This window comes from Apiotrichum porosum (assembly GCF_003942205.1).
Source record: "Apiotrichum porosum strain DSM 27194 chromosome Unknown scaffold_10, whole genome shotgun sequence".
Taxonomy (NCBI): domain Eukaryota; kingdom Fungi; phylum Basidiomycota; class Tremellomycetes; order Trichosporonales; family Trichosporonaceae; genus Apiotrichum; species Apiotrichum porosum.
The window spans coordinates 1,151,918-1,177,907 of NW_021167117.1; the positions used below are offsets into that span (position 1 = coordinate 1,151,918).

General features: G+C 58.1%; 13 protein-coding genes across 13 annotated transcripts; 3 read left to right on the forward strand and 10 right to left on the reverse strand.

Moving 5' to 3' along the window:
- Positions 1-130: 130 nt before the first annotated feature.
- EHS24_001562 (uncharacterized protein) lies at positions 131-1,331 on the reverse strand (the record flags this gene model as incomplete). The annotated part of the gene is made up of 7 exons (XM_028617350.1): positions 131-501; positions 542-571; positions 620-730; positions 780-802; positions 841-908; positions 954-1,099; positions 1,157-1,331. The coding sequence occupies 7 exons, from the start codon at positions 1,329-1,331 to the stop codon at positions 131-133; spliced, it is 924 nt and encodes a 307-aa protein (XP_028474657.1).
- A 428-nt stretch (positions 1,332-1,759) lies between these two features.
- Positions 1,760-3,572, reverse strand: EHS24_001563 (uncharacterized protein; the record flags this gene model as incomplete). Its single annotated transcript, XM_028617351.1, has 3 exons — positions 1,760-2,527; positions 2,579-3,070; positions 3,120-3,572. The coding sequence occupies 3 exons, from the start codon at positions 3,570-3,572 to the stop codon at positions 1,760-1,762; spliced, it is 1,713 nt and encodes a 570-aa protein (XP_028474658.1).
- Positions 3,573-5,264: 1,692 nt separating this feature from the next.
- EHS24_001564 (uncharacterized protein) lies at positions 5,265-6,012 on the reverse strand (the record flags this gene model as incomplete). The annotated part of the gene is made up of 4 exons (XM_028617352.1): positions 5,265-5,474; positions 5,517-5,562; positions 5,610-5,759; positions 5,807-6,012. The coding sequence occupies 4 exons, from the start codon at positions 6,010-6,012 to the stop codon at positions 5,265-5,267; spliced, it is 612 nt and encodes a 203-aa protein (XP_028474659.1).
- A 266-nt stretch (positions 6,013-6,278) lies between these two features.
- On the reverse strand, positions 6,279-7,022 carry EHS24_001565 (uncharacterized protein; the record flags this gene model as incomplete). Its single annotated transcript, XM_028617353.1, has 3 exons — positions 6,279-6,283; positions 6,320-6,766; positions 6,818-7,022. The coding sequence occupies 3 exons, from the start codon at positions 7,020-7,022 to the stop codon at positions 6,279-6,281; spliced, it is 657 nt and encodes a 218-aa protein (XP_028474660.1).
- Positions 7,023-7,837: 815 nt separating this feature from the next.
- EHS24_001566 (uncharacterized protein) lies at positions 7,838-8,216 on the forward strand (the record flags this gene model as incomplete). Its single annotated transcript, XM_028617354.1, has 3 exons — positions 7,838-7,901; positions 7,953-8,075; positions 8,116-8,216. The coding sequence occupies 3 exons, from the start codon at positions 7,838-7,840 to the stop codon at positions 8,214-8,216; spliced, it is 288 nt and encodes a 95-aa protein (XP_028474661.1).
- A 1,188-nt stretch (positions 8,217-9,404) lies between these two features.
- EHS24_001567 (uncharacterized protein) lies at positions 9,405-9,809 on the reverse strand (the record flags this gene model as incomplete). The annotated part of the gene is made up of 2 exons (XM_028617355.1): positions 9,405-9,521; positions 9,567-9,809. 2 exons carry the CDS (start codon positions 9,807-9,809, stop codon positions 9,405-9,407), a joined length of 360 nt encoding a protein of 119 aa, XP_028474662.1.
- A 521-nt stretch (positions 9,810-10,330) lies between these two features.
- Positions 10,331-10,946, reverse strand: EHS24_001568 (uncharacterized protein; the record flags this gene model as incomplete). Its single annotated transcript, XM_028617356.1, has 2 exons — positions 10,331-10,335; positions 10,391-10,946. The coding sequence occupies 2 exons, from the start codon at positions 10,944-10,946 to the stop codon at positions 10,331-10,333; spliced, it is 561 nt and encodes a 186-aa protein (XP_028474663.1).
- A 683-nt stretch (positions 10,947-11,629) lies between these two features.
- On the reverse strand, positions 11,630-12,235 carry EHS24_001569 (uncharacterized protein; the record flags this gene model as incomplete). The annotated part of the gene is made up of 1 exon (XM_028617357.1): positions 11,630-12,235. The coding sequence occupies one exon, from the start codon at positions 12,233-12,235 to the stop codon at positions 11,630-11,632; it is 606 nt and encodes a 201-aa protein (XP_028474664.1).
- Positions 12,236-14,646: 2,411 nt separating this feature from the next.
- EHS24_001570 (uncharacterized protein) lies at positions 14,647-15,886 on the forward strand (the record flags this gene model as incomplete). Its single annotated transcript, XM_028617358.1, has 4 exons — positions 14,647-14,853; positions 14,910-14,979; positions 15,020-15,171; positions 15,221-15,886. The coding sequence occupies 4 exons, from the start codon at positions 14,647-14,649 to the stop codon at positions 15,884-15,886; spliced, it is 1,095 nt and encodes a 364-aa protein (XP_028474665.1).
- A 128-nt stretch (positions 15,887-16,014) lies between these two features.
- DAL2 (Allantoicase) lies at positions 16,015-18,590 on the reverse strand (the record flags this gene model as incomplete). Its single annotated transcript, XM_028617359.1, has 5 exons — positions 16,015-17,445; positions 17,466-18,138; positions 18,238-18,326; positions 18,390-18,475; positions 18,530-18,590. The coding sequence occupies 5 exons, from the start codon at positions 18,588-18,590 to the stop codon at positions 16,015-16,017; spliced, it is 2,340 nt and encodes a 779-aa protein (XP_028474666.1).
- Positions 18,591-19,635: 1,045 nt separating this feature from the next.
- EHS24_001572 (uncharacterized protein) lies at positions 19,636-21,063 on the reverse strand (the record flags this gene model as incomplete). Its single annotated transcript, XM_028617360.1, has 3 exons — positions 19,636-20,399; positions 20,447-20,924; positions 20,974-21,063. 3 exons carry the CDS (start codon positions 21,061-21,063, stop codon positions 19,636-19,638), a joined length of 1,332 nt encoding a protein of 443 aa, XP_028474667.1.
- Positions 21,064-21,172: 109 nt separating this feature from the next.
- SLC1_2 (1-acylglycerol-3-phosphate O-acyltransferase) lies at positions 21,173-22,701 on the reverse strand (the record flags this gene model as incomplete). Its single annotated transcript, XM_028617361.1, has 5 exons — positions 21,173-21,567; positions 21,710-21,899; positions 22,087-22,181; positions 22,252-22,349; positions 22,445-22,701. 5 exons carry the CDS (start codon positions 22,699-22,701, stop codon positions 21,173-21,175), a joined length of 1,035 nt encoding a protein of 344 aa, XP_028474668.1.
- Positions 22,702-23,316: 615 nt separating this feature from the next.
- Positions 23,317-25,958, forward strand: VPH1 (H(+)-transporting V0 sector ATPase subunit a; the record flags this gene model as incomplete). Its single annotated transcript, XM_028617362.1, has 2 exons — positions 23,317-23,451; positions 23,532-25,958. 2 exons carry the CDS (start codon positions 23,317-23,319, stop codon positions 25,956-25,958), a joined length of 2,562 nt encoding a protein of 853 aa, XP_028474669.1.
- Between the last annotated feature and the right edge of the window lie 32 nt (positions 25,959-25,990).

Sequence of the window (25,990 nt, forward strand, 5' to 3'; positions counted from 1 at the left end):
CCGCAAGAACACATGGCCGAAACGACCCTCGGAGTGGCTTCCTTTGTAAACTTGGTGCATCGCCCTCGGAAGGTGGTCGCTTCCGCCTAAGGTTTGCGCTTCGTTCGTGTTTCACCGCACTCCACACACTTCAACTGCAAAAGCCATGGATGTAAACCCATTCGGCGGCCTTGGACACCATCTCGGGGGACACTGCGTGTCCCTTTCCCTCTTGTATGTGCTGCTGAATATCCTTGCCGCTGGAGTCCTGCGCCAGAATCTCGTCCAGCTTTGGCTGTGCAAAGCGAAGTGGTATCAACTTGTCGAGCTTGCCGTGGACGGACAGAATCTTCTTGCCCTTGTACTGCTGGGTCGTGGGGTTGTAGAATCCCTGTTTGATGGACTCGGGCATGTACGTGTTGATGCCTTGAGCCTTGAGCTTGGCAACCCGGGCGGTGAGGAGCCCGCCAAGGGCCTCGGAGGGGAGGGTAATCATCGGGACGCCAATCTTGATGCGGGGGTCTGCAGCTTCAGCAACAATGTGGCGACAGCAGGGTTATACCTTCACGGAGGAGCCACCAAGTGACGTGGCCTGGACAAGTGTCAGTACAGGAGCAACTTCGGTGATGAACACACTCACCACCCATCGAAATGCCAACAGACATAAACTCGACGATCTCGCGCTCGCCGTCGGGGAAGAGGACGGCAGGGAGAAAGTCCATCGCATACTGGTGATCAACCTTGCCACCAGCTGAAGGCAGTCAGCTACCACGTCAAGCACCACTACCCGGTCAACTCACTGACGATCGTGGCCATAGTGATACTACGCTTTCAGCAATCTGCCCGACGGAGCCGACTTACAGGCGCGTGGGCTCAATATCAAAGTTTGTAACCTTCACGCGCACGCGCTCGCCGTGGTTTCGTTGGTCCTGTGTTGTGTCAGTCATCACGCCCCAAAGTATCTGAGTCCTCACAAGTGTGACAACGAGCACGTCGCGCACCCTCGGTTTCCCACTGGCAGCCTCCATGCGGTGAATCTCGCCAATCAAGCCGGATGCCATGTGATCCATCGTCTTGGCCTGGTTGGCCCACCCATGGGCAATGAACTGGACAGTCTCAGCTCACAGGTCGCGGTGTACCAGACGGTTCCCCACAATAACAGCCACCGGCAGCTTACTGCCTTGGATCCCGTCTAGACCATGCACATAGACCGGCAGGTCGCCGATCACGACCTCGTGCTTTGAAACGATTGGGTGACCGCAGTTCAGAATTGTATAGTCCATGACGTGCGCGTCGCTCATATGCTCTGGAACCCTGGCGCCGGCCCCATTTGCTGGTTTGGGTGTGCTCATGGCTGGTTCGGAAGGTGTGTGGTTGTGAAGCAACTCGAATGGAGAGCACCGTCATAGGTGGGAGTGGGCGGGGCCCATTGCTTTGATTGCCGGAGGCTGTCGGAGATGGCCGTCCCGCGAGTAACCGATCAACCGAGGACTTCGGTCTCGAAAATAAGCGACAAGTGGACTCATCAAGCAACGCACGCAACGGAGTAGGAGAGAACGATGACAACTTTCAATGACATACGGATACGACATATACGGATAACGATGTACGGATACGTACCACACAGACACGACTCACGCACGTCACAACTTGACGGCGAGAACACGCGTGTGTTTAAATTTAACAACTTGGACCAAACTATCACACTCCCCCCGGCAACCGAACGAGTTGTAGCATAATCCCCACATACCTCTCCGCACCAATACAATCATGTCTTTGTCTAACGACCAAAGTACTTGAGCTCGAGATACCGCAGAGGCGGGTAGAGGATGCCAGTGGTGGCGGCACTCATCTCGAAACCAAGGTCGCCTCCGTACTCGCCAAACACGGCGCCGAGGGGACCAATGTACCACACCTGGGCCATCGAAACAACCGCCATTCCAGCACCACAGGCGCAGGCAAAGATGCCAGCAATGCCGACAGGGAGACGGCTGAACGAGTTGTAGGCGCTAAAGTCGTAGCCAATGCGGCGACGGAAGATGTAGTGCTCCTCGGCGACGACGACGATGAAGAACGCCACCCAGTAGCCGAGAATCGCGAGGAAGTTGGAGAGCACCTCGGAAAAGTGCTCACGACCGCCAATGGCAGCGGCGGTGTAGACCAGGAACATGAACACACACCAGGCGGCACGGGGGATCTTCTGGAAGATGGGCAGAAGGGTCTGCGCCGAAAGCGAGGCCGAGTAGGTGTTGGGCGCAATGTTGGCGATGATCGAGAAGGAGAAGATGACCAGGATAAACTTGCCACCTCCACCCCAGGGCCTGAAGACCTCCTGGAGGACACCAGACGCGTCACCTTCCTCGAAAGCGGCGGCAAAGTCGGGGACGGTCATGACAGCGGCGCCGAGGATCTCGATGAAGAGCAGGGGCACCATGAGGCCGAACCAGGTGAGGAAGAAGACCTTGACGGGGCTGATGGTGGCCGGGAGACGGCAGTTGAAGTCGGCGGCGATAGGAGCCCAACCGGCAACAGACGAAAAGACAATACCCTGCGGAGATCAGTACATGGTGACAGCGGGTCCTGGGGCGGTTGTACTCACGCCAAAGCTGAGGAAGTCGCCGGCAAACGCTTTGCCATGGTCCTGGAGAGGCTCCTGAGCCGACGCGTCAAAGCCGCGGTGGGCCGAGAGGCCGAGAATGCAGAGGAACAAGGTAACCATGACCATCCACGAGTAGCGCTCCCAGTAGTGGACAGCGCTGTATCCGACAAAGCAGAGGATCAGGCCGAGGAGACCGACAATGACAATACTGGCCTCGAGCGGGAGCTTGTCGTTGCTGACATTGGTGAGGGTCTGGCCACCGAGGATGACGGCAGTGCACGAGAATCCAAGCTGCGTCAGGATGTTGAAGACGGCAAAGATGGTACCGCCTGTAAAGCCGACCGAGTAACGCGAGATGACCATGGTACGGAGACCTGTCTTGGGGCCGAGGGTGGCGATAAAGCCAGTGCATGCAGCACCGATGGCAGTGAAGACCACAATGGCCGCGACGGCCATCTTAAAGGTCATGGTGTAGTAGGCCTGGGCAAGGAGCTGTACGAGTTGTTAGCACTGGTCAGGGGCACATGGTCGTGTGACTCACGCCAATGGGGAAAGTGGAGACGACAGTGTTGACCGACCACCACAGGAGCATCAGACCGATGGTGTGCTTGCCATCGCGCTCATCCTCTGGCACACGCTCGATACCACGAGCCTCGACACCGCTGTCAAAAAGCTTGCGGAAACCGCGGAACAGCGGGTTCTGGTCCTTGATCTCAGAGTCGTGGATGACAGCGTCGCCGTGCTGCGCTCCGGCCTCGAGGTCGTGGACAGCGTTGCCGTACTCGGGCTGCTTGTAGTCTTTGTCGTATTCCATGTTGATGGAGGTGTCCGACCCGTGGCGAGATGGGGGGAGCAGAAGTAAAAGTGTAGCTGCCAAAGTTCTAGGCCAGTACGCGCCGGCCAGTGGACGGGGTACGGGTATGGGTCGGAGGTGGGGAGGCGGGGAGGGAGACTGACCACTGGCCTTGCTCAATTTGCTTTTACAGTGCAGCATGCGGGGCTCTCAGGCCCGATCAGGATGGGCATTGGCTTGCCTGGGTCGTATCTTTGGCCGGTTGTGCCGGAGATGCCAGGTCTGGAGCAGGTTGGCTGCATGTGGACCCACATGGATCCATGGACACGACGGATAGAGGTGCACAAGGACCAGAGCCCCCGTCCGCCCATGCCCAGCCACAACAGGGACCACGAGGGCCAAGGTTCCCGAGGCACACTATTTTCGGCGCAGTGCCGATTCTTGCCAAGGACACAACCAAGCGCTTGCACTCGACGAGGATTCTGAGGCTTCGCCGGCGAGGATGGAGCCGGTATATTCTGTGGCTGCTCCCCACGACCCCTTGCTTTGCACAGAACGGCAGCATGTTGCCAAAACTCGAGAGAGAGCGGGGACAGACTGCTGCTATGTGTGCTCGGCACTTGACCCAACGACTGAAGCGAAAATTGTAACCAGCCAGGGCTGGCCGGGCTGGGCTGTGGAGCATGCCGCCGGCCGCCAGTGCCGCATGGGTAGCGTTGCAATATACCCTCTGCGCAGTCTCCCTTTCCTATAGCCCTTTGCAGCCAGGCATCCGGCCCAGCCGCGGCCAGCCGGTTGCTCCTTCTCATTTTGCTGGTCCAGGTGCAAGTTGAACGTCCATGACGCCTCGGACCTCCAAGTCCTGCCAAGTGCTCGGGCCGGTATCTAGGTACGCCCGGCAAGACGTTGGCGTTGTTTGGCTTGTCTATCTAAGCATGAGTACTCACAGTCAGCCACCTGCACACTATCAGCTGATCTTGTGGTTCATCTCGTTCCCTGCCAAGCAAACTGAGGATAGGATAATGGGATCGGCGATCGGGTTGCGCCGAGCCAATACACGTCCGCATCTCACAAGATACCGAGAGCGTACATCTATGTATGACATTAGGTGACGACGTCGTCCATGGCACGCGGGGTCGTATCTCGAACTAGCGGTTCGGGGTCTGTGAACATGGACGCGTGTGTGAGAGCAAGCCAACGCCTGCGCTTTCTGTTTCAGCAGCGCTTCCGTCTCTTACGATGAGCTTCCTCATACTCTTCTTGTATCCCTCGGAATCATGTGGCCTCCAGGGAGAGGAAACCGAGGGAAACACTATCTAATGTTTGTCAGCGCCGTCTCCACGCACTGTGGGTCGACAAAACTCGCACCAAGGCCAACAAGGCAATTGCCAACCCGCGATACACGGTACAAGCTCCGTCAAAGGCCAGTCGACTTGAACAACGGATCCTCCTCGCTCCCTCCCAATTACACAATGGTGGGGTATACCAAAGTGCCAGCGTGCCGATGGACAGGGCGATCATGTCCTCAGTAATTGAGATGAAGCCGCTGTTCTGATTGCTCACCCTACTCTTGTGGCGATGCAAAGCATGTCCCGCAGGGGCGGTTGCGGTGAGGTGCCTTCGACTGAATATTACGTTCTCCCACAGTACAACGGTCGCTTGGTACAAGTACAGGAAAGCTAATAAACTCGCCATGGTGAGAGCCCAAGACCCTCTCTCTTCCCCTCCGTGGGGGCCATATGACCTCGGCGGTGTGGATACAACATGTTTTTTTTCTGTTACGGAATAGGTGGTGTGTTGGATAGGATTCCGGCGCAACCGTTAGACTGTCAGAGCCAACTCTCTGCCCGCGAGTTCTCCAAGGGGCCACTCGACGCTCGCGTTTCTTCCTTCTCAAACCCTGCTCGGTGGTGGTGGTTGCGGCAAGTCTGGCATGGGAACCCAGGGGCCGGAATTGTCGGACGAGGTCGAGAAGGGTCCCCTCCCGTTGCCGGGGTAGCTCTCCATGGCCAAGACACGGAAGGAGCTGCGCCGCTGCTGGCGTTCCCTCCCCTTGCGAGTCAGGATAAGATACACGACCTCAAAGAGAAGCGTGAACCATAACTGAAAACTTATGAGCAGCTGGTCAAGGGACAGTGCACCTACCATGAACCAAAGGACCCAGTTGACCGTCCTATATCGTCCAATGTCACTGCAAAAAAAACAAGTCAGCCCTGCGTTTCTGGTACCGACACTCACTCGTCGTAGACAGTTCCTTGTCTGGCCAGGGCAGAGGGACCAACAATCCAGTAGCAGATGACTTGGATGACGATGAAAAGCCCAATGATACCAGTATCAGCCGTGGACGAAACAAAGCCGCTGTTGGGGCGGAACCGCGACACGATGAAGCTGCCAGATGTTAAAAGTGCAACACGTCCGCGGTGATTGGTATTTACAAAGCTGTCAAGTAGATGACGAGTGCACAGTTGATGACGGTGTAAGCGGCGAACCGTCCTGGGGCGTGGTACCGCGATTGGTTGTCCACGAGGGCGTACAAGACGCTGCCCCAGACGAGGACTGCGATGCTCAGCAGCAAGTCAACGGCATACAGGGCCATGTGGATCTGTGCGGCCCACCAGTGCAGAGCTGGGGGTATTCTCATGGTGAATGGGATGGGTGAGGGGGGTGGTGACTGTGAGAAAGTGAAAGCATGCTGTGCAAGTGGTCGCCACCAGTTCGCCAAGACCTGGTGGTGGTGGGGTGTATGGTATGGTATCCATCACAACAAGCGCAACAAAGGGGGCAGAGAGGGGTGCTCGGACCGTATGCAATGAGGATGACATTGGCACAATGTGGGGTTCGAACAACGGTCCATGCGAGAGAGAGCCTGACACCCCCGAGCGCTCGCTTGGCGCCAGTCACCCACAACTAGACTGTACCAGCGGCACGTACAACCCACTGGCCCTCACCAACAGACACCGTGTCACCCACAGCCCACCCAGCATCTTGCTCAACGGGCACAGGCGGCACAACAGTGCCCACATCAAACTCGTACACCCGGCTCCACCCAGCACCACCCTTCAGCTCATCGCGGTATGCACGGAACGTGCTGCCGTCCTGTGCGACGCCCAGTGCGCGGGGTCCAAACCGGCCAAGGAAGGCCCTCTTGTCCTTGACGGCGTCGTCGCCCCATGCGCCGTCGATGCGCTCGAGGACGCAGTACTGCGCAGGAGGGGTGACTGGGAATCGTCGCCAGATTTCCTCATAGGACTCGTCCTTGCCCCTTGCCGGGTTGAACATGGAGCCCGTTTCGAGGACGTCGCCGTTGGGGAGAACCTCGAAAGCACCCTCGTCGCCAGTGTCGGTTCCGCCTCGAGAGTCGATGATGTGGTCCCAGCGTAACACGGGTTTGCCGCCTGCACATGTGTCAGCAAGCGACCCACAGTTGAGGAGATCTCGTAGCGTACCTTGTGTGGGGACCGAGTGCACGAACGCGACAATCGCCCAGTCGATACCACCCGTGTCTGGTCCCTCGGTGAACACGCGGAGGTCGAGCGAGTAGTCGTTGATGGTGAGAACGACCGTGTCAGTGTCCTCCCTGGCTGGGCGTCCTCCCCAGGCGATGGAGACACGCTTGGAGGCTCGCACAGCGCTCATCTTGTCGTCTGTCATGGCGAAGAAAAACACGAGGAAAGTGTGTTTGAATGCACTGAGGGAGGTGGGGATACAGCACTGATCTGACTCACTCCTAATCTCATTATAGGCCCCCCCTCATGACGATGGACCATATCGATAAGCGCGCGCGTGAGTCGCCCAAGCGCCGGACGGACAACTCGAGGTGGGCAAGGCGCTTGGTTCCTTGTGGTATCGTTGGCCTGTTACGGCATGACGTCATCAGCTTCGGTGGCAGCCTGGCGGTTGAGTGGTACCCTCCATGTCCAACTTGTCGTCCTTGTTGGGAACATGTAGTTCCTCTTGCAATGTTGGTTCGACCCGACAGAAGTAGCGACACACCGTGTTCTCTCTCTGAGCGGGTCCACCGGGACTCAGACGACAGCAAGACAAGCGGAACAATCAGTCTATAATGTTCCGTGTGCTTGGTAATACTGCTGCCTTGTAATACCTTTCATGCATGGTGGGCAACGACTACCAAACTGCCGCATTTCGCTGAACCGACGGTCGACTGACGCTCCTTGCTTCTGTATATCTCTCCTTGTGCATGTGTGCAGGTCATTAAGCATGAGATGGCGCACGGAATATCATTCAACGGATTTCGGAAAGCCCGCGTAGTCGGTTACCGTTCCTCCAGCGGCCAAGCTAACCTGCCTCGGCGCCGATGCCCGCCTATCGATGTGACTGCGCGGGCAGTCGACGACATCGCGCGGGTCCCCCGGTGCGAATGCTTGTGCTTATGAAAGCCGGTTAATCGGTCTTCGGTTCTCCCCCACTACTTTGTCTTTCAGAATCACCCCCCACACGTAACGACAATGCTTAACCTCCTTGCCAGCCTGACCGCCGTCGACGAGGCCGCCGCGGCCAAGATTGCGGCCCGTGAGTGCCAACACTTGTCCTAGTGTCCTTGCTCTTGTTGACTTCGACCAGTCCTGCAGGCCGTCAAGGCAAACACCGATGCCAACGAGGCCGGCAACCACAAGTACGAGATTACCCAAAACGGCCTCGACTTTAACATCAACGAGCTGTACGACGACATGGCCGCAATCGAAGGTGAGCTGCAGCTCTGTTGTTCACCACCCGCTGACGTCAGTCCACAAGGCCAGCCCCCAGTTTGTCGCCCTCGTCAAGGACGGTGACACTCTGATCAAGGGCGGCATGGCTGGTCTCAAGATCGAGGTCAACCCCGTCTAAGGTGCTCGTGCGTGGGCTAGCCAGTTGGTCTACAGGTCCCGACCATCAACTGGGTCGTTGTAAGACGATGAGATGGAAGAATGAAGTCACACACTTGCGTGGGGTCTCTAATGCCAGCGACACTCACGCAAAAGGCCCATGTCTTGTCTCCATTCGCAAGCTTCGCTTAGGCAGCCGTCTACTGGGTCTGCGAACGGCCAACCCTGCTGGTCAATGGCAATTGATTCCGTCGCCATTGCGCCATCGTGTCCGGCTTCAGTGTTGTCGTGATGTGACCCGCCGGGGCTCTCGTGGACGGGCAGCGCACGTTACCGCACCCCCTTTGATCCTTTGACTAACTTGGGCGGGGGCGACGTCCGCCTAACCGACAGGGGCTGTGCGTCAACTTCTTCGGACCTTGGTTGTGCAAGTACTGCACTCACTCGTTCCGACAAAAGGCAGTCCCGTCAGAGCGCTGCAACGCTCAGGACTGAGGGAGGTGCGGGTTTGGCCAATCAACAAGACCCCATGTACATCAACGTCCGCTGGTTGAGAGGCCGTCACACGGCTACCAGTAGACGGCACGACCAACGATGTGCTGCTTCCGGGCAAGTCAGCTCGTACCACCTTGTACATCGCCAACAAGCTTGCAACGTCACCAATGGAGGGACATGGATACCCCGATGAACAGACCGCGTCGTCCAGATAGACAACGTTAACCTCAACCTTCTCACGTCCCGACTGTCTTAACCCACGTGAAATTAACTGTGTTACGATTGGGAATGAGTACAAGCTGGACGGTGGCCACAAGTCTGTTAGTCTGTTCAGCAGCCTCAAGTGGGTGATGACTTCCATCTGAATTTCCAATCTCTGATCGCAAGGACCATGCCTCCCGCGGCATGTGCCTCGTATGTACCCATGGCCGAGTGCCCTGCAGCACTATACATGCATCCATAGTGCACTCATCACTCCTCGTCACGGTAGTAGGCCGTCCCATTCATGCTAGAAAACATGGGCATGGGGGGCACATGTGGAAATCCCATTGCTTGGAAAGCGCGTGCAACTGGTCGTCCAGCGAAACTTCCCGGTCCGGGTTCCAGTCATTGACCCATTCCCAACGAGCAAAGTGGATATAGAGCTGAATGCCATTGCAGCCCACGAACGGTTGGCAAGTGATCAGTTTGGCTGGAGGTCAGTGTCGTTCTCAATTTATCCGCTCGACCACTTACCGCCTTGGGGATCAAAGTAGCTGCTAAACGTCTGTTGCCAGAAAGCAACCTGCTGGGCAGTGGGGATGGTGTCAAGCACAAAGTGGAACCCGGCGCCCTGCGGGGTCGTCAGCTTCTTAGCTTGGAATCAGGAACCCCTCACTTGTTGATCGTCGTAACCAGACTCGGCGACCTTGGGAAAGTCTGGCCCCATATAGACCAAGTTGTATTTACGCTGCTCTGCCTCGATTGTCTCCCATGAAACGTTCATGACTAGGTCTGGATGGGACTTGGCCACCTTGGGCCAGCCGTGCTTCTCTATAATCTGCTGCTTTCGTACCATCCAAGGCGTCATGGAGTAAGGAGCAGAGAAGTACTGACGAGAGTCGGTAGCTGTCGAGGACATCATGTATGAGGTGGAAACGATGGGGAATGAAGATACAGTACCCCCGAGGGATGGTGGCGGTTTATGTATGCCGTTCTTGGGCTTGGGTTGATCCACCCTGATTCGCGTCAAGTGCCAAGCCGTCACAGCGTGGGGGAGAAGCACACCTGATGGAGTTTGAAGATCAGAAGAGTCCCGTACATGACCTGTGATGGGTGTGCGACACCATCACGCGGTGCACACAGCACACAACACACAACACACATGCGCCACACCGTTGCTTCCGATGCATGATCACCTTGTGCCCCCCCCTCACCGCCCCAATAAAGGAGTGGAAGGTGGTTCTGATAAGTCTCTGCGTCATTGTGCTCTGTGTGTCATCCCCTTAGAGGAGACGCATGCTCCAGTTGCTAAAGTTGCGTACAACGTGACCGCAGAGCACGGTCATGTGCCCAGGTGACGAAAAATGGAGAATATCAGTGTAAAAGCGGAACCGACGGAGGGAGTGTGCATCACGGTTCCAGTCAATTCTTTGCATGAGGTCACTCTGTCGATTGAAAGTGGTTATTCTTAGGGGGTGATATGAGGGAAGCCTCACTAACGGAGGCCGAGGGCGAACTGCATAGTCCTCGACATGCCCTCAGTATTGTACGAGGGGGCGCCATAGCTCTCCTCATCGTGCTGCTCAGCAGGCTCAGGCGTTTCAGCCTGGTACCCACTGTAAGCGCCCGAGAACGGGCCAAAGGAATTACCGCCACCACCCATGGTCGAGTAGCGGCTGAACCCATTGGGAAGACCACCAGGAGCCATAGTTCCGTAAGGCAAAGCCATGTTCTGGACATGCGGGCCTCCCGCATGCATATCGTATGCAGGCTGCTGGTGGCCGAAGAAGGCGGGGTAAGAGGAAGCCGCCTGCTGGCCATACATCGAGGCGTAGGCAGAAGCGTCCTGTTCGTTACGGTAGCCACCACCTCGGGACTGCGTGGGGATCATGCCACTCCCCATACCGGGGTAACTGCCGTAGGAAGCGGCGCTGCTGCCGAAGACATTCGGGTAGCCACCCTGCTGGGCACTACCCGGGTGCTGAGCACCTGCACCATATCCTCCGTAGGCGCCGCCACCCATGCCGCTGAAGCTGCTGTAGTCGCCACCGAACATTGGTTTGTTGGTTGAAGGGAAGCGTGTACAGAGACAAGGGATATGTCGTTGTTTTGAGCCGGACGAGTTGTTGAGTTGAGGGGAAGACGAGTGGAGTGGAGGACGATGAAGGAGTGCAGGCCACATGTCGCGTCTTTTAACCGCAATTTACGCCACAAGTTGAAAAGGTGATGGGCCCACGACGTCCATCAACGACCGAGTGAGTATCCAGCAGGTGCTAGCTTTGGCGACTGATCAACAGTGTACGTATCTGTCTCACACTTCGTACTTGGAAAGCGGGGCATGTGTGAATGTAAAGCAGCCAAGGGGCCGTGGACGCGGTCAGGTTATCCTGTGATAACAAGCAGGTTCAGCACACCCAGTTAAGCTTCCATGCAAAGTTCTAATCCAACAAAGATAGTTTCTCCGTCTTGTTACATGTGGGGCACGAGGCATCTCAATCTTAATCTCGACGTACAGTACACCGTCGTATTGAGAGTTAGAAGTCACTGACCCTCATTGTCACCACTCGACAGTCGCCACCTTGCAACGGCCTTCCCTCGCCCACGTATGTAAATTGAAACTCTTGGTCCACTCAATCTTTGCATGTCTTCTATGGAGTCTGCCGCTCTTTGTACTATATACTGGCTTTATGACCATCACCTCATAGGATGGAAGCGACGTCCGACCGGCCTACATATAGCTTACATGTGACCGCCGCCGTAGCCGCCAAAGTACCCACCACCCATGCTACCGAACGGTCCACCACTGGGCATGCCGCCGCCATACATTGCGCCGTAAGGGGAGGCCATCTGCTGCCCGCCACCATACATGGCACCGTACGGAGAGACGGCAGTTTGTCCACCCGCATGCATGGTACCGTAGGGGTGCTGGGGCTGTTGGGCCTGCTGGCCACTGCCGTACATCGCTCCGTAGGCGCCGGGCTGGCTGCCACCATACATGGCCTGGTATGGAGAAGCTTGATGCTGGCCGCCACCACTGTACATTGCGGCGTATTGAGGGTCCATCGGTTGGCTGGCAAAGCCCCCTCCATAGGGCATGCTAAATCCACCGGAGACGCCTGCGTAGCCCCCAAACTGTGCACCTCCATAGCCGCCGTAGGCACCGGCGTTGGACGTCTGGGGCTCGCACGCGGGTTCAGGTTCAGGTTCAGCCTTGGGCTCCTCACGGACGGCCTTCCAGCAGGAAGGCTCAGGCTGCGAGTCGCGATAAGCCGCACCAAGGTCGGTGAAGTTTCTGATCTGCTTTCCCTTGTAATAGCACCCGATGTAGAGATCTTCGCCGGCCATGGTCGTTGATTTGAGTTGAAGCGGGGAGTGAAAAGGATCAGTGGTGGTGGGTGCAGGGCAGGTTTCTTGAGATTATGGGAGGCGTTGCCTTTTGACTGGCGGCTGATGGCCACTTTCGCACAAAAGTGATGGCGACACGAGCAACATCCGGCATCATCGAAGCCAAAGTTTCAATCAGAAGCAAATGTGTGCACACGTCTGGGTTTGAGACAGTTGGGGGTGCTTCTCAGTCTACAACATGTTCACCGCCGAATGCAGAGTTGCCGCATCGCCCTGTCCAGTCGACACTTCTGGCCACCAGCACTACAATGAGATTTGCCACTGCCACCCGAAATGACTGTTCCTGCCCAGCGACCTGAGCGACAATGGTGGTCGCGACGCTCGTCTGATGACATCCCGGGGAATCTATCCACAGCTGTCGCAGCCCATCCACCTATCGACTCTTGTGATCGGTCCATGATAGCACTCGGGATGGTTATAGAACCTCCTCTAGAACCACCACAGTCGTACCACACTGCGGACTAATCTATTCCTTCACTACGCTAAACATGGTGGCTTGCGCTGGAAATGTCTACGGGGAGAATCGGGGCAGTAAGTAGTTCGCATCCTTACTGCTTGTCTCCCTACTGACACGACTGCAGGTGTCTGCTGGCCAACCAACACGGGCCACAGATGGTACTGTCAGTTCTGCACTGAGTACTTGATGGAACCCCGTCCTTGGGCAGCGCTAGGTGAAAGTTCGCGCCCCTACTACCCCATGCACAAGTAATACGGTAGCATCGGCTCAATGAAAATGTATCAGTTCCATCATCAGTGATCAGTGAACGCATTGGTGTCTCTCCGTGTGTGTCCATTCCGTCATCTGACGCACGCACCGATGCATCGCCCTGGGAAAGATCGAGCAGCTTTGACAGCCCGTGCAACAAGAGTCAAAATCTCTGTTTTCTCTCTCGCATCTCTCGACTGCCCTCCATGTCGCCTTTGACCACCTTCTTGATGTACGCCGCCTCACGCGTTGTCCACGTCGACCTCAACAGTCAACTATGCCCAGGCAACCAGTACGGCCACAACTACAAAGGTGAGGTACCGTGTCCTCCCTGGTCCCAAAGCCCTCGTTGGCCGAACGGGCGAGCAGCAGGTGCTTGTCCGATTGTAGATAACTGACTGCATGCCCAGCACCCTGCGTCAAGGGGAATGACGGAAAGTGCGAGTACTGCGGGCGCACCATGAACACTCACGCGTGAGGGGTCTCGGGAACACATCCACTCCGTGTATGTCCTTTGTTGAGAGCAGGAGCAAAAGCCGAGTAGGTGGCTGGTACATATAAAAATGCAATCAGCAGCAAGGCTTGAGAGTCTTTCATTCACGGTGCTCATCACCCTTCATTTTGCACAGCACCTTTCACGCTTACCTCCACCCCCGTCCTTCAACTTCTCTACACAATGGTTTGCGGTGGAAATTCGTCTACAGAGAACCGTGGCAGTAAGTACCGACGTATCTCAAGAGACGGCTCGCCAGGCTATGCACGAACTGACCCAGTCCTCTTCAGAAGCCTGTATCGGTTGGTTCTTGGGCGGCAATGTCTTTAGGTGCGGCTACTGCGGCCGTTACTGGAACGTCTAGGACTGTTGGTCGTAATAAGACGTGTACCGAGTTCCTTTTCGTTTGCCGCTCGCTGCTGCTTGGCACCCATCAGTCAGTTATACAGTCGTTGATGGTTCTCGCGTCAGTGATGGGTGATTGTCCCCTTTCGAGTTAAGGGCCCAGATGTGTACGGCGTTTGAGACGGGCGTGCACGTTTTTGCATATGCCAGAGCCTTTCTGCCCGATTCCGAGAGCACTGCAGCACACTCCCGAACGGAAAGCCTCCACCTGCTCTGTCAGTCAGAGAGGCCACACCTCCACCTCCACCTGTTGAAGGGGAGACACAAAAACCACCTGGCCAACCACGGCGGGGCCACACAGAAAGTGTCCGCAGGGCAAGGGGGAACGCCCGCAACGGCCCAAAGCACGGCTGATTCAGCAGCAGCAGGTGCGAGTAAGCAGATGCAAGTGAGCGAGTCAGAAAACAAACAAAACCCCCCAGGGAGCAAATGCTCACGGACTTTTTCCGTCCGTGTGCCACGACGACCATCCGCAGCCGGCGGCACTCGTGGCCCATGTGACTGCCCGGCCCCGCGGCAGTAGCCGCTGTTAGCCGCCGTTTGCCTTGCATGTGATCAGCGGACCATTCGTCTCCGCCCAGGGCTGGCCAGCTGCAGCCAGCTGCAAAGTGCCGTTCTGCCGGGAGCACCACCCCCCTTCGTGTCCATTTGTTTAACAACTGAGCCGTGTTGCTCTCCTGCTCCTTCTTCATCGCCCCTCCTCACACCCATCTCTCTCTCTCTCTTTCTCACACACATACACACACCATGGCTCCTCTCCGCGTCTCCATCCTCGGCACCGGCCTCTCCCTCCAGGCCTTCCACAACCCCCTCATCGTCGCCCTCCCCGACCAGTTTGTCGTCCACTCGGTCTTTGAGCGCTCCAACCGCGGCAAGGCCAAGGAGGTCTGCGGCGACAGCATCAAGGTCGTCACTACCATTGACGAGGTTCTGAACGACAAGGACGTTGATGTCGTGAGTACACAGCGTTCAAAACAAAACATTGCTACCAAAGCTGACCTCCATTTCAGGTCGTCGTGTCGACCCCCAACAACACCCACTACCCCTATGCCAAGGCTGCCCTTGAGGCCGGCAAGCATGGTGAGTCTTTCACATCCAGCGTATGGTGATTGACGCCAAGTCATGGTTGAGAAGCCCGTCACCCCTACCGTGCAGGAGGCCGAGGAGCTTGCCGCGCTCGCCAAGAGCAAGAACCTTGTCTTCTGCGTGTACCAGAACCGCCGCTGGGACGCCGACTTCCTGACCCTCCAGCAGCTCATCAAGGACAACAAGGTGAATCCGAGTCCTTGTGACATTGAAGGGGCTCTGCTTACCAGAACAGCTTGGCCCCGTCCACGAGATGCACACCCGCTTCGACCGCTACCGCCCCCTCCCCGCCAACCACGTCGCCGGTGGGTGGAAGGAGACTCCTGGCCAGCACAACGAGGCCATCTACAACCTCGGCTCGCACATTATCGACCAGGCCGTCACCCTCTTTGGTGTTCCCGACAAGGTCTGGTGCCGCAACTACGACGAGCGCGGCATTGGCCTCGACGAGGCCTTTGAGATGGAGCTCATCTTCCCTGCTCAGCCCGGATCCAAGACGCCGCTTGCCGTCCACCTCGGCGCGTCGATCCTGTCCTCGGTTCCCAGGCATCTGCGTTACTTGGTCAAGGGCGCCACTGGCTCGTTTGAAAAGTTTGGTCTTGACCCCCAGGAGCCCTTCCTCCGCGGCGGCAAGACGGTCGCCGACGAGGGCTACGGTATTGAGAGCGAGGATGCGTGGGGCGAGCTCTCGGTCTGCACCGAGGGCAAGTGGACCACTACCAAGGTGCCCAGTGCCAAGGGTTGGTACCCCTCGATCTACTCGTCGATGCACGATGCCATTGTCAACAACGACCCCTCGCGCCTCGCCATCAAGCCCGAACAGGCTATTTGGACCATGCGCATCATCGAGCTGGGCATGCAGTCGAGCAAGGAGGGTCGCGTGATTGACGTCCAGAAGTAGAAACCAAAAACAGTCAAAACCAGTACGATACGATGTATGTAAGATGCTAGTGACCAAACTGTGCATAACGTGGTGATACAATCAATGATACGCTTCTCCCAAGGTTCTCCCTGTTCTCCCCAATCGCTTTAGAGGTCGGGCACGGCGATGCGGCCGAAAGGCTGGCCCTCCACTTCGTAAGTGAGGAGCTCACAGTCACGCTCGTCCGAGACACCGCCGGCACCGGTAGCCACCTGGGTCTCGATACACGCCAGGTCGAGCGTGTCGTCGAGCACGAGGACAGGGTGGTGCCAAACTCCAGCGCGGTAGACCAGTCCAGTACCGCTCTCCATGATGAACGAACGGAGGGTGGCAGGGTCGGGACGGTCATCGGGGCCGTTCATGGCCACAGCGACGAGGAAGGCGCCTCCGGGGCTCAGCGCGTTCTCTCCCTTACCGCTGATCGAGCCCTTGCCCATGGGGATGAAGGACTGCGAAGTGTAAGGGTGACGCTCCATGTACTTGACGTCAAAGACTTGGCCGCGCTCAAGGCCGATCTTCTTTGTGGAGCGGTACACGCCAATTGAAGACACCGCGCCAGCGTGCACAGGGTAAGTGTCGGTGGTGGTCGAGATCCACGACTGGTGGGGCTTGGGGGAGCCCGAAGCGACTCCGTTGGTGTATCCGGCGGGGTAGGCGCGGATGAGCTCGCCAAAGGGTGCAAAGTCCTTCTCGGTGACGGGCACGGGGTGGATAGCGTCGCCGCCGTGCAGGGCCGACGCAAGAATGGCGCCGGCACTGGGTGCGGGAGTCGGCGGCACAGCCTTGACGGGGGCGGGGTTATAAGCCGGGACGTAGACGTCAAAGTCGACAGCCGACTCGGTGTATTCGGCGTCCTTGGAGCCCAGGATGGCATAGTCCTGCCTCTCGTTGACGGTGATGAGCGAGTACCAGACATTTTCACTGAACGACACGCCCTGAGCGGCGGTCGCGAGGAACGACTTGGCAGTGGCAAGGTCAGGCGAGCCGTCCTCGCCCGCCAAGGCGACGACAACAACGCTCGCAGAGCCATCATTGAGCGCAACTTCGCCGGGCGCGGCACCAGTGCCCTGGGGCATGAACGCCTTGGTCGAGTCGCTCTTCTGGAGCGACTTGATGTTGATAGTCGCGCCAGTACGCACATCGTGCTCTGCAGGAGCACGCAGGCAGCCAAGCGCTGTGGCCGCCGGCGACACCTGTGTGAGGCGGTGGAACTTGGCCGCAGTGTCCTGGTTGGCACGGTTGAACGACACACCCTTGGGTGCGCTGGTAGCGAGCTCCCAGCCCTGGATGACCTGGCCAAACGGCTTGAAGGCCTCAAACGTAAGCGGGAGGGCCGTTTCGGTCGTGCGAGCAGGAGCGGTGAGCGAGGTCGTGGGGGCGATGGGGTGACCGTAGATGCGGAGACGCTTCAGGCCCCCGTCAGGGTAGATTGAGCAGCGGACGTGCGAGAAGACGGCAGTCGGCGCCACGGAGCTGTCGGTCGCGAGCCAGTGCTGGCGATGAGGGCCCAGTGGAGTCTTGGCGGCAATGGTGACCCACTTGGCGTCGGCGGGGGAACCTCGGCATCGCAAAGGGTCGCCTCGGCGCCAGCGGCGACAGGATAGTTGCCGACGTGGTACGCAGAGTCAATCTCAACGTGCTTGATGACACCAGTGGCACCGAGACGCGCGACAACCCATTCCTTGCGCTCCTGGCCAGCCAGCGGGCCGTCGGGAGCGTACTTGCCGCGGCCAACCTGCGAACGGCGGGTCTCCCAGCCGTCGCTCATGTCGTGGCCACGGCCAGGCAGGAGGAGGTTGCTGGGAGGAGAAAAGTTGGCGTCAGAGGCGGCAATGATGCGGCCACCGATGAGAGGGGAGAGGAGGTCGATGGGAGCGACGTCTGGGGTGGGGAGAGCGGAGAGGAGGGGAGGAGGCACAGGACGACCGTATGCGCGGAAACGAGCCATGCCGCCGTCCGGGATCATGCGGACCATAAGAGCGCTCCAGAGTCCTTCCTTGGCCTTGTCGCCAAGCTCAAAGATGTGACGCGAGTTGGGGCCCAGAGTGACGACGGGAAGAAGCTCCTCCCAGCGCTTGTCACCGGGCAGCAGCTTGAGGTTGTCTCCAGCCGGCTGGTCGAGGTGCAAGCCAAAGACCTGGCTCTGGGGGGCTTCATTGCCGGAGAAGTGGGACGTGTCAATGTCGACATAGTGCAGGTGCGACTCGTGTGCTGCCAGCTGAATGATCACCCTAAGAATGTCAGCCAGAGCGACAGAAACGACGCAGGCAGACCCGAAAGCGACACCTGCGTTTCGAGGTGCTCGCCTGCTGATGGCATCAGAGACTCACCAGTCAAACGTAGGGTTGTGTCGCCTGCTCTCCCAACCATCATACAGTGCGCCGTTGGGTCCAAACTGGCCCTTCATCGAAATCGAAGGCTTTATGGACGTCAGCACTGGCTACGCATGGCGCGTCACACGGCGCCGAAAGCTTGTACTCACACCGGGCTTGATGAGGTTGTCACGGGACACAAAGAAGTCATCCGAGCAGGCAATGACGCGACCACCAATCGCAGAGGTGGACACCTCTGTGAAACATGTGAGCTGATGGTCGTGCACCAGTACCAGTGGAGGGGGCTCACCAGTGAAGTTGAGCTTGATGGAGCTGTCAAAGACCTCGAGGGGGATGCTTGGGGCCGCCATGGTGGACAGAGGCAGAGGGCGAAAGGGGTAGTAACAAGTCAAGCAATCAAAGGGATGCGGGGGGGGGGGAACGATATCGCTATAGATGGAGTGTATATAAAAGAAGAACAAGATGGATACTTCAGCAGCATGTCCCGCACACCCACTCTCACCTTGCCGCCGTCGCTCGTCGCCCATCATTTACCGTTCATCCTGTTCGTGCCGGCTGCTCCGATGTGGCCGGCTACCCGCGGCTTATCGCGCGTGTCCCCATCGGCCATTGTGGCGAGCGCCATTGGCTCATGGCTGTGTCCATTCCCCGATATGTCGCCCACCGGACCGGGATGCCGAGCCAACACGACAGATTGACGCAATGGTGTGCACCATGTCCCCAAATGCTTGCGTTTGTCTGTGGTCCTCGAACGATGCATGTATTCGGCAGATCACCCGGTACTGCTCAGTGAGTCGTGGCACCCTCTCCTCCCCCATGGAGTTCTGGACACGGTCCGCGTCATGGGCGTCTTGTCGGCACCTGCCAATGGGTCGGAGTCCGTGGCGCAGTCCCTCAATCTACCGGCATTTGTACATTGATATCAATGTGCACATGTGTTTTTCTCCACGAACCCGTGTGCTCGCTAGTGCCGTGTGCGACCGTGTGCGAACATGTCCGGTACGCGTGCTCCCATTCGGGCCCTGCGTTGAGCTTTCGGACCAAGGCTTTGAGAGGGCTCTCTACTCGGGTGGGAGGTCAGCCAGCGAATCAGCACCGACCGGGACGGACGAGATAGGAGCACTGGCATATCATATCATATCCTCTATCTGTCTCTGTCCCATCTTCTCACCATTTTCGAATTGCGGCGGTTCTTATTAAAGAAGCCAGCACTGCGGTGGATAAGAGGTCGTTTAAGCTTTGCATGCTCTTTCGACTCGACTCGGGATGAGCCGCCCAATCGTTTCACGTCCTCCTGTCCTGCCACCGCGAATTGACATGTGCTGATTATATGTCATGTTACATGCTACCATTGTATGTACACTCTAAGCCTCTACTGCACGCGGTAAACTCTGATCAATCGCGTGGTTGGCTGAAATCCTTGCTCTGTTTCTCCTGCTCAACCGCTTTACCAAACGACGAGGCATCCCAACCAGCTGGGACCACATCAATTTCGTCTGCGGGCCAGAACCAGCAAACGACGACGAAGAACCACCACTCAACGCCTCGGATAAAGCACATGATCAGGCCCATGACAGGTCCCAGTCCCAGCAGCCTTGCCAGCCGCTCGCCCTCCCCGCGCTCGGGTGTGCTCATGACTCGCTCGTACACCGTTTCTGTGCGCTCAGCCACCTGGGCCCACGAGTACATGTCCCGGATGCGGGCGTGGGCCTTGAGCGGGTCGTGCTTGCCCGCCTTTACGGTCTTGATGGCTGTGGAGAGAGCGCGCACCACGTCGTCTTCGTCTGCATGAGCAAACTCGATCATTTCAGTAGGCAGGATCTCGGGGACGCCGCCGACGCGGGACGCGACCACAAGCAGACCTGCACAGGCTGCCTCAATGATGGCAGTGCCAAATGCCTCGGTCAGGGAGGTTGAGAGGTAAATGTGGCCGCTGGTGAGGACATCGCGTACGTCTGTAGGACGGACAGCGCCGACAAACTCGATACGGTCCTCGAGTTCATACTTTTCGCGCATCTGCAGGAGGTCGACCATCTTGGGTCCGTCGCCGGCAACGATGAACTTGACCTCGGGGAACAGGTCGCAGATGGTAGGGGCCGAAGCGATAAGGAGGTCAATACCCTTGCGGTAGACCAAGCGGGAGATCACCACAATGGTAACTGACGATCAGCCTTGCCGCACCGTCCCGCCTCTTTCGCAAACTCACTCTCTTTACTGGCCCTGCTCGGGTCTGGCTGGAACTGGCTCGGCACCAGCGCGTTGGGAATCACGTTCACGCGCTCCGCCTCAATCTCTGCGCGGAGACTTGTATTCTCCCTGCCGGTGTTGGACACGCAAATGACGGCGTCGACGTTACGCAACACACTGGCGAGCAACTTGTTTGTCAACACGCCAACTGCGTCGGAAAACCCAAACAGCGAGTGGTCGGTGAACACTGTCCGCACACCCAGGAGCGGGGCGTGGTGGATGGCCTCATGGGCCATGGACGAGAGGGTTGCATGGCCGTGCACAATGTCGACGGACTCGCGGATGAGGATGGTGCGGATATAGGGCAAGAAGAGGAGGTAGTTTGGCAGCGTCGCCGACGAGGCAATGGAGACGTATGGGATGTGGTAGACCTTGAGACCGGGCGCGAGGTAGCGAATACCTCGGCGCTCGTCGCGGTGGTGCGTCACCACGATGACCTGTGGCGGTGTTATTAGCTGCTGAGCGGAACGTTTCGGAGAGACCTACTTTGTGACCACGCCTCATGAGCTCGACGCTGAGGCTATAGATGTGGCCCTCGACGCCGCCGACTTGGGGATGGAAGAAATCGCAGACCATGCTGAAATAAGAAGGTTTCCAGTGATAAGCCATGCATTGCTAAATGAAGAGAGAAAAGGCGAGAGGTCTATGAAGATTTGGGAGGGTGGGGGATGAGAGGGAGAGACGCTTACGCGATTGACAGTTTGCGGTTGGTGTTGTCGTCGTTTGTGATGGGGGCAACCACCTCTACAGTCGCTTCGTCGACGACCTTGTCGGCTGCATCCTTGCCGTCAGTCGAGGTCGAGGCGCGCAAGGTCGCGTCTTCGTCAACTGCAGCGGCACCGCCAACGGTTGCCTCGACCTCGTTCTCGTGCTCAGCGTGCTCCGTGTCCTCTTTGGGGATGCTGTTGTACGACTGCTGGGGCGAGTCGACTGTGAGGCGGGTCGAGTCGGTGGTGGCTGGAACTGGCGGCATGTCGTTGGAGATGGCGACAAGGGCCTCGGACATGGCCGAGCGAGTGCGCTCCACGAGGTCGTTGACGTCGTTGGTGGTAAGGCCAGTGGTGGGGATGGGAGGCAGGACTGGCGTTGGTTAGTAAACGTGGACGCGTGTGGAGGCCGTGGAGGCGTGGTCTGTGCGGACACGGGCGGGGAATAGCCGCGCCAAGACCCAAAATGTTCCGCCCATGTCCATGTGTGGCAAGCCCCTCAGCAAGCGACTCACCTCGGATCTTGAGGGTGCCGCGCTTGAAGTACTTGCCGGGCTTGAGCAGCTTGGAGTAGTTCTCGACGACAATGGGCACAATGGGCGAGCCGGCCTGCACAGCGAGGTGGAACGCGCCCTTCTTGAACGGCGCCAGCTCGGGCTTGTCGCTCAGGTGACGGGTGCCCTCGGGGAAGATGAAGAGAGAGATCTGCATACGTTAGCGAGCTGCAGTGAGGGTGGGGTGGTAGTGTTGACACAGAACTGGACAAGCTGGACAGACACCACCGTCGAGCAAACGTGGCGCGCCGACGGTGCACTCATTGCACACAACTTGTGACTTGGGTTCTTGGCACACGCTTGCTCCGACTTCTGCCCATCGTTCCTTTACCACTCACCTTCTTACGCTTCATCTCCTGGGCAGCAGCCTGCATCATGCCAACGGCTGACTTGTTGTTGCCGCGGTTGATAAAGATAGAGCCCGAGAGCATCACTGAGGGAAGGCAGGGTCAGCTGCTGGACACACCATAGGCCAAACTTAAGCAGGCAGCAGCAGCACTTACTAAACCATCCAAGACCCGGGACCCACTTGAGCTCCTTCTTGGCCATGATCGACGCATGCTTGGGGAAGATGCGGCCGAGGTACAGGATGTCCACCGCACTGAGAGAAGAGACCATTAGCCCCGGCTCGTAGGGTGACTCACTCTCCCCCCAGCCCTCTCTACTGTTGATCGTAGTAGAGCTCTCGTTACTCACTTTTGGTGGTTTCCGATGATGACGGCGGGCTCCTCGCCATTGCTCGCTGCGGTGAGGTGCTCCTCCCCCTCGACCTCAAACTTCCATCCGACGATGGGCCCAGCGACGTGCCAAAAGGTGCGTGCAACATAGTAGTTTGTGTCAAAGCGACGGCCGCAGAGGGTAGCGACGACGCCGATCAAGGTGGCAAAGAAGCCGACGGTGAGCAGAAGGGTGTAGTAAAGCAGCGAGCGGAGCTTGTATTGCAGCGCGCCCATGGTGGTCGATGTGGTTGTTGTCAGACGACGGTCGTCCGCCTGGGTGTGCGTGGTGAGTGGTCGGTGGTGGAGTGGAGGTCGGGTGGTTGCTGGTGGTTTGGGTTTTGGTTTTTGGGGCGGGTTTAGTGTGGGCCGGTGGGTGGCCTCGGTGGATGGGTGGGCCGGAATATGTGCCGAGTGTCGAGCGGAGCCGTGTGTCTATGCAAAGAGTATATAACGATTGTGAAAGAGGATGTTGACAAAGTGGACCCCGCACCCGCTGGCCGCTGGGCGAGCTGGCAACAACCCCCGTCTTCCCTTCCAGCGGCGCGTGTCGGACGCCGTGGTCGCCATCGACCCGTACCCGCGCGCCGTCCACGCAGGATCCTCTCTCGGGGCTGGCTGTGCGCGCTGGGCGGGATCAGACGCACGTGGTTTTGATCCCGCAGGCCGCACTTCATGTTTTGATCCCGTCCAGCCCACAGCCCAGCCAGCCACACACCCCACCCCTGACGCGCGCATCGTCGTCACCCCGCAGCCAACTGTCTCTGTCTCTGCTCGTATCTCAACACCCAGTCCCCCCCTTCGTCCTCCCCAACCCTCCCCCCCCGAGGCCTCCGCCGTTCTTCTCTCAAGATGGCGTCCGGCAACACCTACCCCAACCTCTTCCGCTCCGAGGAGATGAGCCTCGTGCAGCTCTACATCCCCACCGAAGTCGCCCATGATACAGTCTACGAGATTGCAGAGATGGGCAACATTCAGTTCAAGGACGTGAGTAGTGTGCGGCCTTGGTGTCTCCTTTGTCGCTCCTGCATTGCTCATGCTGACCACCTCTTTCCTCCCCCTTCCAGCTCAACCCCCAGCTCTCCGCCTTCCAGCGCCCCTTCACCCCGCGTCTCCGTCGTCTCGGCGAGATGGCACGCCGTGTTCGCCTCTTCAAGTCACAGATTGCTGCCCTCGAGCCTCCCATCGGTATCCCACCTCTCTCGGCCATCCCGCCCTTCCCCATGGTCGGCCCTCGCTCCCAGAGCGCCTTTGATGAGCTCGACGAAAAGCTCAAGGAGCACGAACGCCGACTCGCCGAGATGAACCGCTCGTGGGAGGACCTTGGCAAACGCAAGGGCGAGCTCGAGGAGAAGAAGTGTGTCCTCAATGAGACTGCTGGCTTCTTCAATGAGGCCGAGCACCGTCACACCGAAATCCGCACCTCGTTCGATGCCGACGACGGCACCACGCCTCTCCTCGAGGCTGCCGCCGAGTACGGCAACATTCCCGGCGAGTCGACGCTTGCGGGCTTTGACCTCGAGTTTGTCGCCGGCACCATCGAGCGCACCCGTATGCCCACGTTTGAGCGCATTCTTTGGCGCGTCCTCCGTGGCAACCTTTACATGAACTACTCGGAGATTGAGACTCCCTTCGTCGACGCAACCACCGGCGTCCACACGTACAAGGATGTCTTTATCATCTTTGCTCACGGCGAGGAGCTCCTCGCCAAGATCCGCAAGGTCGCCGAGTCGATGGGTGGTACCCTCTACACCGTTGACTCTGCCCCGGACAAGCGCGCCGACGCTCTCCGTGAGACTCAGACCCGTCTCGAAGACGTTGACGCTGTTCTGTACAACGTCGGCCAGACCCGCCGTGTTGAGCTCAGCAAGATTGCCGAGGGTCTGGAGGCCTGGCGGGAGGCTGTGCGCCGCGAGGAGGAGATTTACCGCACGATGAACCTCCTCTCGTATGACCAGGGCCGCAAGACCCTTGTCGCCGAGGGTTGGTGCCCTACGCGCGATATTACCGCTGTCCAGCTCGGTCTTCGCCGCGCAACCGAGACGGCTGGTACGTCGGTGCCGCCCATTCTGTCCGAGGTTCGCACCCACCAGACCCCACCCACGTACCACCGTACCAACAAGTTTACGGAGGGTTTCCAGGCCCTCATCGACTCGTACGGTATGGCCACGTACCAGGAGGTCAACCCGGGACTTTTTACCGTCATTACCTTCCCCTTCCTCTTTGCCGTCATGTTCGGCGACATTGGCCACGGTATCCTCGCCCTCCTTTCAGCCATTTTCATGATTACCTTTGAGCGCCGTCTCCAGTCGGCTGGCCTCGACGAAATGACTGGCATGTTCTTTTACGGTCGCTACCTCGTCCTCCTCATGGGCTGCTTCTCGATCTTTACCGGTTTCATGTACAACGACATCTTCTCCAAGTCGCTCCACATCTGGGGTTCCGGCTGGGAGTGGCCCCAGCACGAGGCCAACGCTACAGTTATTGCCGAGAGGACCGGCAGCATTTACCCCTTCGGTCTCGACCCCAACTGGCACGGCGCTACCAACTCCCTCGTCTTCACCAACTCGTACAAGATGAAGATGTCCATCATCATCGGTGTCCTCCACATGACTTTTGCCACATGCCTTCAGGTGCCCAACCACATTCACTTCAAGAAGGTCCGCAACATTTGGGCCGAATTTGTGCCCCAGGTCATCTTCATGTGGTGCTTGTTTGGCTACCTGATCATCTGTATCATCTGGAAGTGGGCCACCGATTGGACCCAGTCCGAGCTTCCTCCTCCCGGTCTCCTCAACATGCTCATCTTCATGTTCCTCTCACCCGGAACTATTGTCGACGGCACGCGCCTGTACGCTGGCCAGGGCTTTGTCCAGACCTCCCTCCTCCTCATTGCTGTCGTCTGTGTTCCCTGGATGCTTTGTGCCAAGCCCTACTTGGCCTGGAAGGACCACCAGAAGATTGCCGGCCAGGGCTACCAGGGCCTCGCCCAGACCCACGACAACGGCCGCCCTAGCACCTCCACCGACGCTGACCTCGAGGAGGAGGAGGAAGGTGCCGGCCAGGCTGTTGCCCACGACGATGGCCACGGAGGCTCCGGCGAGTTTGAGATCGGAGACGTCATTATCAACCAGATCATCCACACCATCGAGTACTGCCTGGGCTGTATCTCCAATACCGCATCGTACCTCCGTCTCTGGGCCCTGTCGCTTGCCCACGCCCAGCTCTCCGAGGTGCTGTATGGCATGACCCTCGAGAACGCCTTCCTGTACGAAGGCGGTGTCATTGGCGGCACGTTTGCGGTCGTGTTCATGTTCGGCATGTGGTTTGTCCTGACCCTTGCCATTCTCTGTCTTATGGAGGGTCTCTCGGCCTTCCTCCACGCCCTCCGTCTCCACTGGGTCGAGTTTAGCTCCAAGTTTTACATGGCTGGCGGCTACCCCTTCACCCCCTTGTCGTTTGTCGTCGACGACCTTGACGATGTCCCGGCGTAGAGCCAACCCTACCCACCATACAACTTCTGAAT